Source organism: Nerophis lumbriciformis, linkage group LG01 (assembly GCF_033978685.3).
Source record: "Nerophis lumbriciformis linkage group LG01, RoL_Nlum_v2.1, whole genome shotgun sequence".
Classification (NCBI taxonomy): Eukaryota; Metazoa; Chordata; class Actinopteri; order Syngnathiformes; family Syngnathidae; genus Nerophis; species Nerophis lumbriciformis.
The window spans coordinates 48,417,237-48,438,038 of record NC_084548.2 but is presented as its reverse complement, the minus strand read 5'-3'; the positions used below and the strand labels follow the sequence as shown (position 1 = coordinate 48,438,038).

The window sequence follows — 20,802 nt, the reverse complement described above, 5'->3', positions numbered from 1 at the left end:
AATGACTGGAGTCTCTACACACAAAAGAACACAGATAGGTGGGGACAAGTCCAAGAAGACATTTATATATAAAAACTATCCATCGAGAAAGTCTTCGGGCAGTTAAAGATGGACAGTTTGCCTTTGCATACAAAGTACAGTGGTGGACAAGATTTCCACAACCAGTATAAAAACGTAAGGCACTAGTTTTTTCAAGTAAATGCCAGGTGCATTTATAAAAAGCAAGTCTCCATAATCAGGTAAAGGAATAAAGGTGGATGAGATCAGATATTTCCTAACTTTTAGGGAAAAACAAGACTTATTTCTGAAGAAGAAACCCAATTTAATTTTAGGCTTAGAGACAAGCTATGTGTGCTTCAAAAGACAATCTCTCATTGATAATAGTTCCTAAATATTTATATGTTGTGACCAACTCAAGCTCGACCCCATGAGTAGTCAATATTTTAGGGATGTTCAATGGCAGCCGTTTGCCATTTGAGAATAACATCACCTTAGATTTGTCTGCATTTAGCACAAGCCTAAATTGGGTCAGCTGGGACTGAACAACATCAAAAGCAGACTGCAAGAGTTCAAGGGTTAGCATTGCAGAGGGGGATGAACAATATATGACCGCATAAACTGCATAGAAATGGAACGCAGCATCTGATATTTTATCACAAAGATTGTTCACGTAAATAGAGAACAACAGTGGTCCTAATATTGAACCCTGTGGTACGCCCTTTAACACAGGGAGGAACGATGAAGAAGACCCAGCAAACTGGACACATAGTGTTCTATCAGAAAGGTAATTAGAAAACCAGTTAACAGCATGCCTAGCTAGATATGCCAATCATGTGCAATCTATCTGCTAAAATTGTATGGTTGACCGTGACAAACGTCTCTGACAGGTCAATAAATACAGCTGCACAATATTTTTTGCAGTCCAATGCTCCAATAATGTCATCCACAACTTTAATGGTCTCAACATGAATCAACTAAGTAGGTATAATGAGGTCAGTTGAGATTATTTTCCCATTTTCTCAAAAAAACTAACAATATAATTTCAAAAGGAATGTGACACAAAAGTGTGGAGGTCTCAAGTGAAGCGTCAGCAACACTTTTATCTCTCACTTATATTTTATACTCAATATCTCTCACCTTTTTTATATTGGCCGTTTTCATTTGTCCAAGCATGTTTATGTCTCTTCATGGTGAGAAAATCTGTTTCTTCAATTTTTATACATGAAGTGCAAAACAGTTTTGGGTAGGAGAGTCTACTGTAGGTAGACATCGTATAGTCATGAAACTGTTAAAAGTAGGGCTGTCAAATCACTGCTGTCATTGAAATTAATTAATTACAGACATTTTAAGCATGTTCAGGGCTTTAAGGAATCATATAATAAGAAAGACAATTTAACATTTTAAAGCCCCAGATTTGCTGTATTTGATTTATTACTGATTGACATACTTGGGGGTGCCATGGCTCAGATGGTAGAGCGGCATACCATCAACTTGAGGGTTCCTGGTTCGTATCCAGCTTCTGCCATCCTAGTCATGTCCGTTGTGTCCTTGGGCAAGACACTTCACTCACATTGCTCTTGATGTGTCGTGGTTAGCGCTTTACATGGCAGCTTCTGCCATCAGTGTGTGAATGTGTGGGTCATAACGTGGAGTATGGCGGGTTTGTTTTCCCGAGATGCAATAAAAGTTGGAGCGGACATGGCGTGAAGGTAAATACATATTTTATTTTAACACTAACAAAAGGAACAAACAAGAGGCGCGCACAGGGCGGAGAACAAACTTGGCTATGAAAACAATTAACTAGCACAAGGGCAAAAACTATGGACATAAAAACAAAAGACTTACTATGACCAGAAAGAACGACATGAACTATGACATCAAAGAGTATCATGGACAGCATGGGTAACAGAGGAAAACCGAGTTAATGTCGCCAGGCCGACCAACAGAAAATGACAAGCTTAAATAACACAGACATGATTAACAACAGGTGCGTGAGTGAAAACGTGAAGCAGGTGGAACTAATGGGTTGCTATGGTAACAAAAACAATGGAGCGTAAACAGAAACTAAAAAGAGTCCAAAAACCAAACAAAACAAAACATGATCCAAAAGACATGACAGTGTGGGTGAATGGGTGAATGTGACAAATAATGTAAAGTGCTTTGGGTATCCTGCAGGTATAGTAAAGTGCTGTATAAATACAGACCATTTATAATTTTTACTTGTGTGGTAGAAAAACGTTTTTGTTACATATGTCAATCAATTTGCTCTGCCACGATAATATAATACATTTAAAGGAAAATAACTCAAACAGAGGGCTTTTGTCAGCAATTTAACAGAAATTATTAGATTAATTAATTTATCTGTCATATTTATATTCTGTTGACGGCACTAGCGACAGGTGGTAAGAACACAGCACAAACTGCCGTTTTCCCATCAAGCGAAATGAAACTATTAATAAATTAACGTTCATTGCACAGGTGCCCGAGGTGATTCACAAGAAAAACTGGTTAAAACAAATAATTACAGGGTAAAATTGATAAAGTGCATGCAAATACAGAACCACATATCAAAAACATCACAATAATCACATGTCAATGGCCAGTCTAAACAAACGCAATTTGAAATTAAATTTAAAAACTGTCAGAGATGGCATGTCAGTCGGTAGAGAGTTCCATAGTTTGGGAGCTGAAACAGCAAAAGAGTGATCACCCCTTTTTTATACGTTGTCCTTGGCACATACTCTACCTCCAAAGTGAGTCCAGATGAGCGCAGAGCTCGAGATGGGTGGCAAACAGTTGAAAGATCAGCCACGTATGCAAAACCAATAATGGTTTTAAAGACAAACAGAAGGAGTTTAATATTGCACATAATATAAAGTCGAATAATATTTGTTCTGACAGCAAGTTAAAAAAAAACCGATATGTCTACAACACAGTGAGTTGCTCGTCTCTGTTTTGTTATCATGTCATAGAGGCATCGAGGGGTCAGTAAAGCCACACAGGCCAGATGGCAACTTAAAATTTTGATGTTGCTTTGCTCCTGCTTTCAACTGTGCCGCCGCCACCGCACCTTCATTTTTCTTGCATTGGCAAGACGCCTGGGCAAATGTGGCAGGAGGGTGATTGTGCAACAACCTATGCACTTAGGATAATCTTCGGAGGCCACTCACTTCGACTGCCTGTATAGCGTTATGCAAATATGTCCAGACTCAATTGAGTATTCGGAACATGCATTTGGCTGCATCGTAGCTGTGCTCACTCTTCGGGGTGCCTGTGTGAAATATATTAGGAAACAGAGGAGGTCCTCAATTTACAAATACGTTTTGTTCTTACAACTGTGATGTAAGTTGAGTTTTAGTCTACAGCGGAGGGGTGCCCTCATAAAACATTTTCACTTCCGATAAGATACGATATCTGAGCCTTGAGTATTGGCAGATACCAATACTAATTAAATATGATATCAGCACAAATCGCCCTGCGATGAGGTGGCGACTTGTCCAGGGTGTACCCCGCCTTCCGCCCGATTGTAGCTGAGATAGGCTCCAGCGCCCCCCGTGACCCCAAAGGGAATAAGCGGTAGAAAATGGATGGATGGATCAGCACAAATCATAGTATAGTATTTTCAAGACTATAGAGCACACCTGTATTTTTTTGCCTAATACTATCCGCACCAGACTGTAAGCCACAGATATATACACTGTGAAATGAATTATTTACACAGAAATATTTCGTAAATGTTTCTTTACATATCTTAATTGTTTCCAAACGGTGCCTGTAACACGCCAGTAAAACAGCTGAGCAAACCAAACAGAAAAGACATCTCCATAAATCCATTATTTGCAGAAGCTAGCTCTCCAATCAGCTAAAAAGACTCAATAACTCCACCGTGACCTGGTGGCCAAAACAATACAAAAAGAATGCCATTATAAGTTAATAATACTAACACAGACGCTTGTTAGCTTATTAGCTAATGCTAAGGACGCTAGCTTGATTACATTACAATAGCACGCACAAATATGCATGCAAACACTACTATTAAACAGGTGATGGTTTAGTATTGGTAAGTATGAATAATTTTTGTTATATTGAAATATTTACAAATGTTGCTTGGAGTGATGAATGAAGAAACCGTATAAGTAAAAACGCTATGGATAACTAGTAGACGGAACGTATACTTCCGGTTCAAGGCACTAAACAGGAAGGACTACTGTAAATGTTAAACTAACAGAACCTGCAGTGATGGAACTTGTCCAAAAGATGGCGCCATAGCACAAACAATAACACACTTTTTCAGTTTCTGTGGGTGTTTTTTGGCAACTATTCGTTAAATACAAAACATGCTTTATGTTTTTTGTATGGCCGTCAGCGAAGAAAAATCCATTAATTAGCCACACCGTTTTATAAGCCGCAGGTTTCAAAACGTATTAAAAAGTAGCAGCTCATAGTCCGGAAAATACGGTTCATACTTGTATTATTTTGTAGTATGCAATTGTAGAAAATGCTTGATCATGCGAAATTACTCCGAGAACAATGGTGTATGAAAAACACTAACCTTAAGACACGCTTATGTTTTTGAAGTGGTGTGTTAAATATTTGCCAAAACTTAGTTGTCACTAAAGTTCATTAAATTAAGTGAATCATACAACAAGTTGAATGATCCAGACACATTTGTTACCTGATACTTTCTGATACGCTTCTGTCTCGTAAATGTATATGTAAGTGATATGCAACTACTTTATATTTATTTGATACTTGTTTATATTGAAAGATTAGCTGTTTTAAATTTTTTAAAGGTAAACCGCACTTTTTAAAAAATGTTGCCCATCATTCACAATTGTTATGTGAGACAAGAACACACGTGTCTTTCCCTTTTCTGTGCGTTCTAAGTCTTGAAAAACTCCTAGTATACGGCGGCTAACAATGTAGCTACCCCGTCTAACATCCACAAAGTGCTAACAATACCCCATTTACATGCCTTGACCTGCATATTAACAGACCTATAACGACATTGTTATTGTAAGGGCTAACGTTGAGGAACTACTTTTAGTAACACGGCGCCTTGATCAGGAAGACATAAGCTAACTACTGTGGATGCTACTGCTGCTGCTGTAGCTAATGCTAAATTGCTTCTGCGTTTGTAAAGTTTGTGCTATGTTATATTTTATGCCTCGCACATATAAAGAGAAAGTTGTGGCCATAGGCCGAGAAGTTGGTCTTGACTTTGAAATTCAACTTAGAAACAAAAACATTGCTAGGAAGAGGCGGCCATACGCTCGTTTGCTCCGAGCACTTTACCTGAGAAGTAAGCATTTAAATGAGTTTATCATCTAAACAGGGAGTTTTACAAGTTGTGTGCCAAAAGATATAAACATCCCATCAGTTGGCATCTGACATTATACAGTAAGAGATTGTTTTCTTATGTTCCTATCGTATAATTCTTGTTTAGCCCTTAACAATATTGCTACATGAAACTTAGTTTTTTCACTAGAGCTGGATCTGCTCAGCACACAGCTTTTAAAACTTGTGGTTCATTCTCCGTATATTGAGAATTGAAAATATATGGTTCTGGATACTCATTTGTCCCAAAGTTGTAGTTGTTGCCTCTCATGAAGTCTGCCATGATTAATGGTAGTTGTTATTGTTGTTGTTAACGGAAATGGCTGGGAAGTCAATGCACCCTAAAAATACGTTTGGATAATGCTTAAAATGAACAAAATACAAAAATATTAAATGCTATAATGAATGTGCCTGTTACTACATTACATATATACATACATCACCTGCATGTTTAGCTGCATCTTATTAGCAGTTGTTTTACGATGTGGACTGCACAACAAAGAGAAAGACACGTGTGTATCTTGTTTCACGTAGGAATTGGGAATGATTAAAAAAAATGCATTAAAATGTAAACGATACCCATCACTAAACATAAAATGGAGGTTAAAAATAAAAAGTTATCTGAAAATGACTAAAAAGTGACATCTGTCGGTGCAGAGGCGAGACTATGTATGGTATGGTATGGTAAGGTCTTTACTGTCATTGCACAAGTACAACAGCATTTTGTTTTCAGCACAAACCTGTTCAAGATTAGACAAACAATGTACAGGGTTGCAGAACAAGAACGCTGATGGGTCGCCACAAGGCGCCCCATAAAAGATGAAAAAAAGGCAGACGCTGGGGGAGGTTGAGTAAAAAAATACAATCCAAACTGGGCTCTTAAAGGGGTGTGGGGGAGTGGGAAACAACATACAACTTGAGACTTGCAACAGAGGAGAGGGAGTGGGGGCTACGGTGGCTGGCTGCAGCTATTCAAGCGCTGCCCAGCCGTCCATCACCCCTAAGGGATTCAAGCGTCGAAGGCGTGGGATAGGGGGGCGGGGTATGTGTGTGTGTGGCGTATATTTTTCATGGATGCATGTGTGTGTAAGCCTGCAGCGTGTCTCTGTTCCGCTACCTTGGTGTTCTTGCAGTCGCTAGTCAGTCCAAAGTCAACAACAACAGGTGTGTGTCCATCAGAGACAAGAAGGGAGTTTGTTGTGTCTTCGCCGCACTGTCCTTCGGGAGAGTCTTGAAGCCAGAGAGACAATCCAAATTAGAATGTTTTGTTTGGGAGCGAAAATAAAATGTTCTTTTTCACTCTTAATTGTCTATTACTGGTCCTCAAATTCATCCTGCAGGGCAGACAGTCCGATGTTATCTAAATCATAAGAGTGTCCACAGTTTTGCCTACATCCTCCAATCATTTGTGGCAGCTTTGGGGTACTATGAAGGCTGCCAGCAACTTCCAATTTGTAGACAAACCAGAGCAACGCCAATCAGCAGATGTCCTGTTGTTATAATTCCGAATAGGTGGATATCTTCAAGTCCACAACGGAAAGAATCGCCAGGCGCGCGGCACTCCTTCTTCTCCCAAGAGTCCGTCGTGTGTCCAGCAACAACCGCTCCGTCAAGACAGGCAGGTTCCCCCGAACCCCAAGATTTTGTCAATTTCGTTGAGATGCCAGTTAATTAGATACATTGTTTACATTTAGAGAGCGATGCAAATGGAGGCAACATGAAAGTTAAGACAGGACAAAACAAAAAAGCAAGCAGGAGAGGAAAGGGAGCGTTCGAGTGCCAGTGAGAAAACGTTGTTCTGCCTAGTTATTGTTGCGCCGTGTGTACAGAACTAATGAGACAGTTTTAATGGGAGTGTGTTTGTAACCCTGGAACGCTATAAAATGAAGACCACCTTTACAGAACATTTTCTTATGTCTCCTAGGCGGCTGTTGGAATCCGCAAAGAAGGCCAATCAAACAGGACATTTTATCTGGGTGGGTTCAGACAGCTGGGGATCAAAAATCTCCCCGATTCTGAACCAGGAAGAGATGGCTGAAGGAGCTGTAACCATCCTGCCAAAACGGCAGTCCATCAAAGGTATTTAACTCGTTAAGTTCATTCTCGAAGGAAACTTATGTCTCATAATGTTTCTTTTAACTGCTCGTTGTGCAAGTTTGATCTTATAAACTGTTTCACAATATGTTACATTTTCCTTATCAGCTTGTAAATATAACTGGTGGTTTAACACAGAGTGTGTTATGTCATCAATGCAATACATTAACATTTTACAGGGAAGCCTATATTTTTCATTGGCTAGTGCAGGGGCTGGCTATTCAAAATGTTGAAAGAGCCATATTGGACCAAAAATAAAAATAAAAAATCTGTCTGGAGCCGCAAAAAATTTAAAGCCCTATATAAATGTTATAATGAAGGCTACACGTGATGTAAATGTCTATATTAGCTATATTAGCCTACTATCAAAGGCTGACACAAATCTTCGTTGACAGAAATGTTGTATTTTAATTTTTATTCTACACATTTTTGCAACATTGGAAATCATTAGTAAAATGGAGGCTTCTCACAGGATGAGATAACTTCTGGAAATTACTGGCTCAGAATGGCCAACGGTATAGATGTGTGTGTCCAAGTTTAAGGAAACGGCAGGCTGTCTTCTTCTAATGGATTTATTACAATCTTTGCAAGCTGGGTAACGTTTGCTGTGGTCTGGAACAACATGGCACACAAACAATAACAGAAAATGCAGCCAATATTACATACAGATAATGTGTCGTGAGACATGCAAATATAAATCAAATACACAGAGGACATAAGTAAAGGAAATTAAATGAGCTCAAATATACCTACAAACGAGGCCTAATGATGCAATATGTACATACAGCTAGCTTAATAGCATGTTAGCATCGATTAGCTTGCAGTCATGGATTGACCAAATATGCCTGATAAGCACTCCAGCAAATCAATAAAATCAACAAAGCTCACCTTTGCGCATTCACACACAGCATAAAACATTTGGTGGACAAAATGAGACAAAGAAGGAGTGGCATAAAACACGTCTTTCTGTGGCAACATCGGAGAAAGTTGTACATGTAAACAAACTACGATGAGTTCAAGGATCACTGAAATTAGTAGGACAAAACGGTGCTTGCCAAATACTCTCATCAGTGAAGCATGTATAACATAAGCAGTGAGATTTCTAACAATTAGGAAGGTTTGTGTCATGTGTGTTCTCCTACAGAAAATATATTAAAACTAAAAATATGTTTTTTTGTTTATTTTTTTCCATTTTCACAAATCTCTGAAAGAGGTCCAAGGAGCCACTAGGGCGGCGCTAAAAGATCCGTGGGTTGCTGACCCCCGGGCTAGTGCATAACTTTGCAATCAGTTAAGGCTTGTATAAGGGTTTGGTGAATGTGTTTGGAAAGAAACTGGAAGGAAAACAAATCCATTGTGTAATGTGCAGGTCTGACAGTACATAGAGGAGATTTACACTTTTGAAAAAGATAACCATCATGAAGTGTTTTTTAATCAATATTTAATTTACCCGTTATAGACATGTTTTAATTAATTGATTACAAGATTAGAATTAGCTCAAAATTAAAAGTGTGAAACAAATAACAAGAAGGTCAATTAAAATAGTGCTGAAGTGTACATCTGTTTCCCTCCTAGGGTATGATCGCTACTTTATCAGCCGAACACTGGAGAACAACAGGAGAAACATTTGGTTTGCAGAGTTCTGGGAGAACAACTTCCAGTGCAAACTAAGCCGACACGCTGTGAAGAAAGGCTCTGGCATCAAAAAGTGCACAAGTGAGTCCACACACTTAATAGAAAACAGGCACTCATCCAAAGGCAAACTCTCCATCAATCATGCATGTAAATGGAATATCTCATTGTATTTCTTGGGAGCACACAGATTTATTTGTCAACCACACCACACCATTGTTTAGCCTAAATGTAATGAGTGTGGATAAGTAAATGGGAGCATCACATTTTGTTCCAGACAAATTAATTTTACCGTGTGATAGTTTGTTTTATGAAGGCGACAATAACCATCACAAAACCATATTGAGGCACGCGCTGAAAACCTAATCAATAGTGAATCCAATAACCCACGCTGGATGCAGGCTTTCAGGCCATTAAAGTCAGAGGGATCTCCCAGACGGTCTCCCACCCCACTGATTTGGGACCTAACACTGCTGATTTGCAGCTGCTTGCAGTAATGGTTAGTAATAGATCCATTCCCAGTAATTGAAGAGTCGCACAATACATAGACGAACGCTAATAAGTTCAGCTCATTTCCTGTTCAACCTCTGTAACTAATACTGATTGTACCGGGTAGACAATATGTGATGCTTGCATGCTCTATGCATTACATCATTCATGACTATGACTATATGATTATTTATGACTATTAGACATCTCCTGCAAACAGGGTACCAGTGCATAATGTTCTGTAGGACTATAATGCTTTCATGAATTATGCTTAGTGATAATTGTCTATGAACATATAGTAGATAATTTTGTTATTATTCATTGTGACTAATTAAAAAGAAAAGTCTCGAACACAACAAATGCATACTGTATAAAACAGAATGAATAGAATGCCTTTTGTTGTCACTATACACAGGTACAATGAGATTAAAAGCAACTCCAGTATCAGTGCGAAAAACATAGGAAGGAAAAGAAAAGAAAATAGTGCAAAAGGAAGTAAGGTGCACAGTCCAGTCCTGAGAACGAATGTTCTGAATGTGTTGTTTAAATATTAAATAATATACTATATACATATATACAGAAGCATTCAGACTGTGGGTAGAAAGTAAACATTGCACACACAGAGGTGCTTAACTATAAAATCAGTGCCTATGAGAGTTCACCGTGGTTATGGCTTTAGGGAAAAAACTGTTCTTGGGTCTGTTTGTCTTAGACCTAATGACCCTGTAGCGCCTTCCTGAGGGCAGCAGGTCAAACAAGTCAAAGCCAGGGTGGGAGCTGTCCTTGATAATGTTGGTAGCTCTGCTGAGGCAGCGGGAGGTGTAAATGTCTAGGACAGACTGGACAGACTACTATGGGAGATGTAGTTTATTTTCCGACCCGGCTACACGCTGTTTATTTGACACAGTCAGGCATCATGGTATTATTGTGAAGACTTAGAAACCGAGATGTGATGTAATAGGCTTGTAAGCCTTACAGTTGCTCGTAGAGGACCTGGATTACGGCTGTCATAAAAACGAGACTGGACTAGGTGGTTGCATCACATGGCTGTATGTTAAATACCGCGGTATCTAGAAAAGCAGTACACACCTAGTCTTTATACATCAGATTTGCAATGGGGCCTTCATAATATTACAGTATAATTTACTGGGAAATTATATACCGGGTAGTGTGTCAAAGTAATTAGATCAAAGACCATGGAATTATTGTCTTATACGTGTGCGCTTTGCGTAAGCACAACATCTAAGATACTGATGCAGTGGAAAAACTAAACAGTAAAAGGTCACCCTCCAATGATGAAACATGTGTGTAAAGTGTTTCTAACTTTGAAAGAAAAGAAAACGACACACAGTGCAAATATTAATAATTCACATGGATGTTTTTCCCCCAATGTTCTTGTATGTAGTGCCCCTGAGGCCAAATATGACGTTTGTGGCTTCAGATCTGCCTTTGTCACAGTCATATTACACTGTAAAAGAAGTTAAAAAAAAACATTCTGTGTACCATTGCCTCCATAATTATTGAACAATTACAAAACATGGACTTAACTTGCAATGCATTTAGAAAATTGGTTTACTGATGTAAAAAAAATGGAACAAAAGAGGTATTAATAATGCAGGACATTCTAAGAGAAATCTGATATGCATGTTAATTTAACCAGTTCTTGATCGTCATCTTTGTACTAAAATCATTATCTGTGTTCTGAAAGGTCAACTTTAAGTCAGGCACTTGCATTAAATGTAGTTTGTTCTATTGTATTCTATTTTTTTTGTTCGTGTTATAATTGAGTCCTACTGGGGGAACTGGAGCAATACGTTGGATTCTTAGTCATGTCTGCTGCTGCAGAGAGATGTTGTGCATAGAACTCATAGCACAGTTTTGTTTGGATCAGGTTTAGATATTTTTTTTTATAGCAATACGTGACATCCCAACATGGCCCAAAATTGTATTGATTGGTTATTAATGTATATCAAGTATGTAACTGTGGTACCTTTTTTTTGTAAGCCCCACGTTTTGTATAATTCAAAGAAATATTTTTCTGTTTTCCTACACTGTCTCGGTTAACATATGGTCAAACATACACTATATTGCCAAAAGTATTTGGCCACCCATCCAAATGAGCGGGCTCCTTCCTCTTCCAACATGACTGTGCACCAGTGAACAAAGCAAGGTCCATAAAGACATGGCTAGCAGAGTCTGGAGTGGATGAACTTGACTGGCCTGCACAGAGTCCTGACCTAAAACCCTATAGAACACCTGTGGGATGATTTAGAACGGAGACTGAGAGCCAGGCCTTCTCGACTAACACCAATGCACTTTTGGAAGAATGGTGGAATATTCCTATAAACACACTCCGCAACCTTGTAGACAGCCTTCCCAGAAGAGTTGAAGCTGTAATAGCTGCAAAAGGTGGACCGACATCATATTGAACCCTGTGGGTTAGGAATGGGATGGCACTTTAAGTTCATATGGGAGTCAAGGCAGGTGGTCAAATACTTTTGGCAATATAGTGTATGTCCTTTTGCCTGCGTATGGTGACTCAGTCTCTTATTTTTTTTTTATATTGAGTGTGACTGCAAAATAATCCACAATGAGGTCAAAGAAAATTATGAGTGGCAGCACTTTGAGAAATAAAGTGAGAAAGACTATTTAATTCAAGACAAAACTACTGTGTAAAAACTAAGTTTTCCCCTGCCCTCATCCCTCTCTGATCATCGTCAATTTTGCCAACAAGGGTCTTCAAAGTAAAAGAGATGTTAAATAATCATTTATGGTTATGGTTTAGTTTGTTTTCCCAACATACATACAATTACACTATGAGATGGGTAGAGTACCCAAAGAATGTACTCAAGTAAGAGCACTGTTACTTTCGAATAATATGACTCAAGTAAAAGTAAAAAGTAGTCATCAAAATAATTACTTGAGTAGGAGTAAATATTCTGTGAAAAAACTATTGAATTATTGAGTAACTTGTGAGTAACTTCTGATGTATTTAATAGTGGTTCTTTAATGGTTTAATGGTTCTTGGGTGACAATTGTAGTGTGTGTGTGTGTGTGTGTGTGTGTGTGTGTGTGTGTGTGTGCGTGTGTGTGTGTGTGTGTGTGTGTGTGTGTGTGTGTGTGTGTGTGTGTGTGTGTGTGTGTGGGTGCGTGTGTGTGTGGGTGTGTGTGTGTGTGTGTGTGTGCATGTAAAATGTAATATTCAGCCTGCTAATCATTCTGTAATTGAGGACTCGACCAGAACATGTTATAAAAAAAAAAAACACACTATTTTAGCCCCCCCAACACATGTTCCTCAACTAAGGTACTAGCATGTCTCTATATGCAAATATCACAGAATAACATTACAAAACATCTTTGACAAAGCATGATCGCAATTTCAGAGATTTTTATTGTGTTAATGTATATAATGTTAAACCGAATGTATAGCGTAGAGCTTTTACTTTGAACCCGGAAAAGTTTGTGATTGGTTTGAGAAAGTGTCTTGACATGTTTTGATCTTAGATCGACTGTTTGCAATAAAAAAAAAAAAGTATCTTTTCGAATTCCAGCCGACCGTCTTTCATTTCAGTTGAGCTTGTATGTCATCTTACTTACTAAATCAGTAACATTAACAATCTAAATGTTATGTTATCACTGCACTTTAACCGTAATCTGAACATGGAAGTGAAGCACCACCCACCTTTGAACGACGTGGGCAGCAGGCATTTGCTGCAGGGATGTCGCTTCTTTTCACGGTGAAAAATAGTCCGTTCTTGTCAGGAGAACAACTTGCCATGGCTTTGAACCTGATATTTCCATAAGGTGGCCTTTCCTTTGTCTATTTATGCTCGCTTGTGGTTCATCAGTAACAAGTGAACTGCAGCCAGGTTCCTCCCGCTACGGCATGGCCCGAGGGTCAAAAATGAAGCGTGTGTGTTAATTGCCCGTTAAAAAAAATGGTGTCAATATTTAAATATATAGTTAAAGCGTTATTATCCCAATCATCTTTGACAGCCCTAGTTTTGTGCTAATATCGCGTGTGTGTGTGTGTGTGTGTGTGTGTGTGTGTGTGTGTGTGTGTGTGTGTGTGTGTGTGTGTGTGTACAACGTATTAATTAGATGTATCTTATTTCCTTTGGAAAAATTGCTTTGGTTTTTGCATTATAAGGTTTTCTTTTGAACAAATTACTAAAGCAAACCAAGGTACAACTGTAACTCACAAAAGGAAATACACCCTTCACATTTTAGCAACAATTGTATTCTATCTTCTCAAGAAACAACCCCATAGAAATTAAATGTTGATAACACTTTTGAGCTGCTAGTATACATCTTGTATAACAGTATGTATTCACTGTACTCTCAAAACAAATCACCGCATAAGCATTATTGTGAACAATGTCTGAAGTGTGAATTTTTAGTGTGACCTCCATTGTTGTCTAACATTGCCTTAATCCTCTTGGCTACGGAACCACATCACATAGCTGGTGGATGTTGGACAACTTGTGTTCCTCCATCTATTGCTTGAGATAATTAATCACTTTCAGCTTCCGTAGCAAAGAGCTTGTCATCTTGGAAGTGTGTTTCGGGTCATTATCATGGTGGAAAATTGCCCTGCGACCCAGTTTCCCAATGGAGGGTCACAGTACATATTGGAATTCATGTTTTCTTCAATGAACCGCAGCGCTCCAGCATTCATGACACTAACACCACAATGATTGACTGTAGGCAAGCCACAATTATCTTGGTACTCACTTGTGTTGCCAGATAATTTGACAATAATGACTGCTGTGTGATGAGTCCTTCTGAGTGGATAGTCAATTATACTGCTACATGAGATGTACACTGACTACTCTGAGGCATGTACAGGTTGAAGCCCTGCTTCTGCCTACTTCTTTTCAAACACGTTGAAAAGAGAAACAGGAAATTGTGATGTATCATGTTGTAATTGGATGCATGTTTGAAATAAATTTAAACCATCAAGTACTATCCCCTTAAGATAGCCTATATGTGAATGGTTAATGAAATTAGAAGGGTGTACTCACTTTTATAAAATGCTGTATTACCAACATAAAAGATCCAAAAGTAACCTTAAACTACAGTACTATCTAGGTCTCAATATGAGCAATATCAGTACCTCAAATGTTTCGTGTGACCTTTCGGGCAAACATCTATAGCCAAAATTGGCTAATGACACCAAAGCCTGGGAGATGTTCAGTACACTGTAAGTCAAAAATAGTATCTAACAAAGTAATTCCAATCAGAAGTCTGACACATAAAAAGCAAGCTATATTAGTTTCTAAATGGTTTATTGGGGAGCATAAGCTTAACATCCCAGGTTACAAGGACTGATAACTACAAGGGAGGGCACAGGCTCCACTTCTCACTGGCAGATACAAGAATTCAATAATTCCCACTCCACAGACAGTTAACAGTTTTACACTTTTGAACCATAAAATGTGATTCAGATTTACACAGTCATGAATCGCTGGTACAACCTTGAATGTTTCGGAAGTAAAGACCAATGTTCCACACTATGATGTTTTTTGTCAGTTATGTTCAGTCCTAAAAGGCAAGGGTGGGCCATCAAACACATCAAGTTGGACAATGGTCAAATTTCTTCCAAAAAACAGAACGTTAGCATCTGAATGTTTGCCATGCTTCAGTCGGTATTCGATATAAAAGGCTATTATATGGTAAATATTGTGTATTTTCTTAGTAGTCTTATCAAAGTTCTCCAATCTGTTTTCTTGTCAGAGTTACTTTTACAAAATGAAAATGGCCAAAACCTACTCAATTTGGTAACATTCATTTTAATATCTTCTTTCAACCGAAACAAATTGAATAAGCTTTGTTTTGCCAATTTTAGAACATAAATAATATATTGCTATCCACAACTCACATTTTGTTTTAAAACTAAGGCTTTCAAAAATAACATGTTAACTCATGTGATTAATCAGAAAAACTACAACGTTAGTAATGTCTAGTTGCAAAATTAATCATGCAATTTATTTAAAAGTTTGGACACGCATTCTCTTTCAATGCATTTTCTTTATTTTCATGACTATTTACATTGTAGATTGTCACTGGAGGCATCAGAACTATGAATTAACATATGTGGAGTTATGCACTTAACAAAAAAAGGTGAAATAACTGAAAACATGTTTTATATTGTAGTTTCTTTAAAATAGCCACCATGTGCTCTTATTACTGCTTTGCACACTCTTGGCATTCACTCGATGAGCTTCAAGAGGTAGTCACCTGAAATGGTTTTCACTTCACAGGTATGTTTGAACCTCATCTTAAATCTATGTGTACATTTTTTAGCATTTTTATCCAATCCAATCGACTTTATTGATGTAGCACATTATAGAAAACAATACAAGTTTCACAAAGTGCTGCACAGGAGTTAAAGCACACATTTAGAAGCAGGACAAAAATAAAGAGAGTCAATTGTAAAAAACACTAGTGAAAAACATGTTTTAAGAAAATCATATCACCATAGCAGACTAGGCAATTTATTCGATAATGTCATGGTGGCCGCACCTTGACGACGCCCCCATCACCACAGGTATACTGGCAGTCTCAGGGAAACCCTGAACCTGTAATCATGGATAAAAAAAGGGGAAAATGCCCGAACAACTATTTGATTTTACTTTATTCCCACAATTGAAAATAGTGTTAAGTTTTGTGTCTTGCATTTATTTGATTTTCTCCAATGTATACAAACATATTGAAAGCTGTGAGCTATAGTTCTCTCATGTATGTATCACCAAAATAAAGTAGTTGTTGTGTGGACATTTTCCCAAAGGAAAACCTTAAGTTGTAAGAGGGAATTGCAAGCTGTTACTGGTCTGTACAGCTGTTAGATTTCAGGTTTAAGCACATTCACAATTCTATGGATTGGTGGTGACGGAAGCAGACAGTCAGAGAAAAAAAAAAGTAATTTTCACAGCTTTACGCTTCAGTTCACAGCATGCTGCCATTTTTCTTGTTCCATTCTTGGATTGCTAGGAGGTGTGATCATTTGACAAAACCTGTATGGAGCAAACACACTTATATCTAACACCGGCATCAGCTTTCCTGAGACCAGGCATAAAAAAAAGGTTATGTGTTGTTTGTGGAGGTCAAAAAATCCACAGGGCGCCTTAAGTGCAGGAACATCCGAACACCTCTCAGAGTCCCCTGACACCCTACCATCACACTAAGCCAGCTAAGGTTATCCAAGGTAAATCTCACCTAACCGTATCCGTGTCCACACACACACAATGGTTGTTTAAGGCCCCCATCATTAAGGCCCCTTCTACACTAAGCCAGCTAAGGTTATCCAAGGTAAATCTCACCTAACCGTATCCGTGTCCACACACACACAATGGTCGTTTAAGACCCCCTCGCCCCCTCCGTCCGCCGGCGCAACGTAACCTAGAACGCATGCGCGGAAAAAATGCACGCGACATAGTTACCTCTGACCTGGAAGTGTATCCTTACCCTGTGTTTCAATTATTGCCACATTTCTTTTAACAGTAAACCTTGCTTGCCTCACCATCAGCAGCTGTTAGACTATTGTAGTGAATCACACCTGAGCCATCATACATGAATCATATCTTTAATGGACGTGTGGAAGTAAACAATGAGATAAAGAACATTTTACAACAATCATAGATATCTGGTCAGGACACTGTGCTTGTAGGCTGAAATTGGCGATCGTACTTGACGGCCGCAACCACTTCATGGCTTCACAATAGTTATGGAGTACAAAACTAGATGTTGAGTAACCATTCAACATACATCACGGACAATAACTAGTAATAGTCTGCTTTACCAGTCCAAATGTGTTCGCTGTTTTTCGTAGTCTGTCGTTGTTTCCCTTTCGACAAATGGACAACGTTTTTTACCAAGTAGAATCACAGCTGACCTGGACATTCAAAAGTTCTCTTGCCGTTCAGCTGGCACCACACACTCGTTGACAAACATATCCCACCAGGCTGCCGTTCTTCCAGGCCTTATCCAAAAGCGTCGCTCAACCGTCCATGTTGCCGTCTGAGATGTGTTGTATCCGAAATAGCTGCAATCGCACGTTTGCTTCTCTTAAGGTATTAATGTGTGATTTCCACACGGGCATGTCTGGATGACTCGCCTCCATCTTTCTGACATCACTTCCGGTGTGGGGTCTTTCTGGCATCACTTCCTCTCCGAACTCAGTTTGTAAACGATTAATGAGTCCATACAAAGCGGCGCACTTACCCGTGTAAAAAATTGTGGAGGGGAACCTTAAATGCTGGTTATCCGGCTTAGTGTAGACATAGCCTAAGGCTCACTTTGAATTATCTCTCCTCCCTCTCCCCTCTTCTACATACTTGACCCTCCTCCTTGGTTCTAGCATCTAATGCCATGGCGATGTATTGCAAATAGGCCCCTATGCATATGGACGTCGCTCAAGTCTCGCTACAACATCAACCCTCGCCGTTTGCCTGCAGTGACGTAAGGGAGATGCGGCAAATGTTTGTTTACTTTCAAGATGCCGTTGCACGTTATGTACGGCTTTGCTTTCTCTATTAAAACAAAAAACGCATCAGCTATGTAAAATGTGTTTCATTGTGTATTTGTGTTTAAAGCCAGTATTTACTGTACGTGCAGTAGCAAAGGTTTTAAGTCTGACTAATACCACGGGTGTCATTATTATGAAAATCATCAATCACGCTTATTACTTACATTTGAACGCTTCTCTGGGTTTCCGGTCTGCCATCTTTCTCCTCACACTCGATAGTGTAAGAAAGTCTGCGAGCTCACTTAGTTTCATACTTGCCAACCGTGAGACCTCCGATTTCGGGAGGTGTGTGTGTGGGGGGGGGGGGGGGCGTGGTTAAGAGGGGAGGAGTATATTTACAGCTAGAATTCACCAAGTCAAGTAGTTTATATATATATATATATAAGAAATACTTGACTTTCAGTGAATTCTAGCTATATATATGTATGCTTATTTTATTATATATATAGTGTATATATATATATATATATATATATATATATATATATATATATATATATATAAATATATATATATATATATATAAGAGAAATACTTGAATCTCAGTGTTCATTTATTTACACATATACACACACATAACACTCATCTACTCATTGTTGAGTTAAGGGTTGAATTGTCCATCTTTGTTCTATTCTCTGTCACTATTTTTCTAACCATGCTGAACACCCTCTCTGATGATGCATTCTGCTTCATCTCCTTGTTGTGTGGGCAGTTGTGCACTGCACTCTCTAAAAGCCGTAGATGTTATTGTCACATATGCATGTACAGTAGATGGCAGTATTGTCCTGTTTAAGAGTGTCACAACATTGCTGTTTACGGCAGACGAACTGCTTTACGGTAGACGAAAACGTGACTGCTGTTGTTGTGTGTTGTTGCTGCGCTGGGAGGACGTTAATGAAACTGCCTAACAATAAACCCACATAAGAAACCAAGAACTCGCCCTCCATCATTCTACAGTTATAATGTGATTGGGCAGGCATGCTGTTTATATTGTGGGAAAGCGGACGTGAAAACAGGCTGTCGACACGTCACTCAGGTCCGCATGGAGCTGGAAAGGGCGTGGCCTCCAGCTCCGCCTGAATTTTGGGAGATTTTCAGGAGAAAATTTGTCCCGGGAGTTTTTCGGAAGAGGCACTGAATTTTGGGAGTCTCCCGGAAAATCTGGGAGGGTTGGCAAGTATGCTTAGTTTCGAGGAAGGTACTTTGCCTTTCCCTCCTACCTGACGTCGAACGCCTCTTGTATGACATGAACGGTATGGTTTAGTTTGTTTTCCCAACATAAATACAATTACACTATGAGATGGGTAGAGTACCCAAAGAATGTATTCAAGTAAGAGCACCGTTAATTTCGAATAATATGACTCAAGTAAAAGTAAAAAGTAGTCATCAAAATAATTACTTGAGTAGGAGTAAATATTCTGTGAAAAAACTATTGAGTTATTGAGTAAATTGTGAGTAACTTCTGATTTATTTAGTAGTGGTTCTCTAATGGTTTAATGGTTCTTGGATGACAATTGTAGTGTGTGTGTGTGTGTGTCTGTCTGTCTGTCTGTCTGTACACTCGATAGTGTAAGAAAGTCTGCGAGCTCACTTAGTTTCGAGGGAGGTACTTTGCCTTTCCCTCCTACATGAATGCGCAAAACCAAGGAGGGAGGGCAAAAACAAGGGCAGAGGACGGGTATTCGAATTGAGCCTGAGTCACATAGAAGACACCTGGAGAAAGCTATTAAGAGAAAAAAAGTGACAGAATGTGAGTCACAAAAAAAATTACATGCTCACATCTCTACTTGGCCTGTAACTAAAACAGGAAGCCCCACTGGCAATATTTAAGCTGGTAAACATTCACAACCTTGTCACAAATATCAAATTGCCTCAGCAAAGTAAGGAACTAAGGGAGCAGCAAAACAATAACAGCGAGACAAGCCCAAGCTATTCAACTTTTAAAAGCTGGCTCTTGTTCAAATGAAGTGTTTTTGTCGAACTGAAGAATGGCACACACAGACATCTAGAGAAAAAAATTGCACATAAAGGCCTGACGACATTTGCTTCCATGTGGATTTTTGTGTTGTGTCGCACACCATGTATTTATGTAGGCTTATTTAATGCAGCAGGTGTGAATAAGTGACACGCTAACTTTAAATCATCATACACCATTGAAATTAAGTGAACTTTCATTTCCCCGTGCTGAGTCCTCGAAACAAGTGCAGGATTTTAACATGTAAAATGTTTTAATAAGAAAAGCAACTTTCTGGATTACAAATTTTGTATGAAAAATAAAATAGAATGTATTACAAACAACGACAGTAGTTTTATGAAGTAGTGTATTAATACTGTACAGCGTTTACCTTGGAGAGGGAAACACAGTAAGGCAGTTAAAAAAAAGGCGATGGCGGCGAAAATGAGCACACCATGAAAAAATACAATGCAAACCAAAATTCAAAATTAGGAAACTAGGCAAGGCTAAGAGATACTGGGCAGACCTGGGAAACCGGGCATGCAGAAGGACGAGGACTTTATCCTGCGGGTACATTGAATACGTGGCTGTGGCAAACTGAGTGCAAAGCTCCGTCAGCAACCAGCTGCACCAGATTACTTAAAAACGGCACATGTCTAATTGGTTCCAGGTGAGCCCTGAGCTCCCTAGCCTGCCGCGCGCCACATTGTGGGGAGAGAGAAAGAAAACAGAACCACAACGCTAGACATGACAATGCAACAGTATCCCC

At 39.0% G+C, this 20,802-nt stretch overlaps 1 protein-coding gene across 1 annotated transcript in view; it reads left to right on the top strand.

Annotated features, from left to right (window-relative positions):
- LOC133622449 (metabotropic glutamate receptor 4-like) overlaps positions 1–20,802 on the top strand; it is a 430,106-nt gene that overhangs the window by 364,346 nt on the left and 44,958 nt on the right. Inside the window, exons 5-6 of the mRNA XM_061985214.1 lie at positions 7,262–7,416; positions 9,007–9,147. Coding sequence (XP_061841198.1) covers positions 7,262–7,416; positions 9,007–9,147 — 296 coding nt within the window. The remainder of the gene's footprint in view (positions 1–7,261; positions 7,417–9,006; positions 9,148–20,802) is intronic.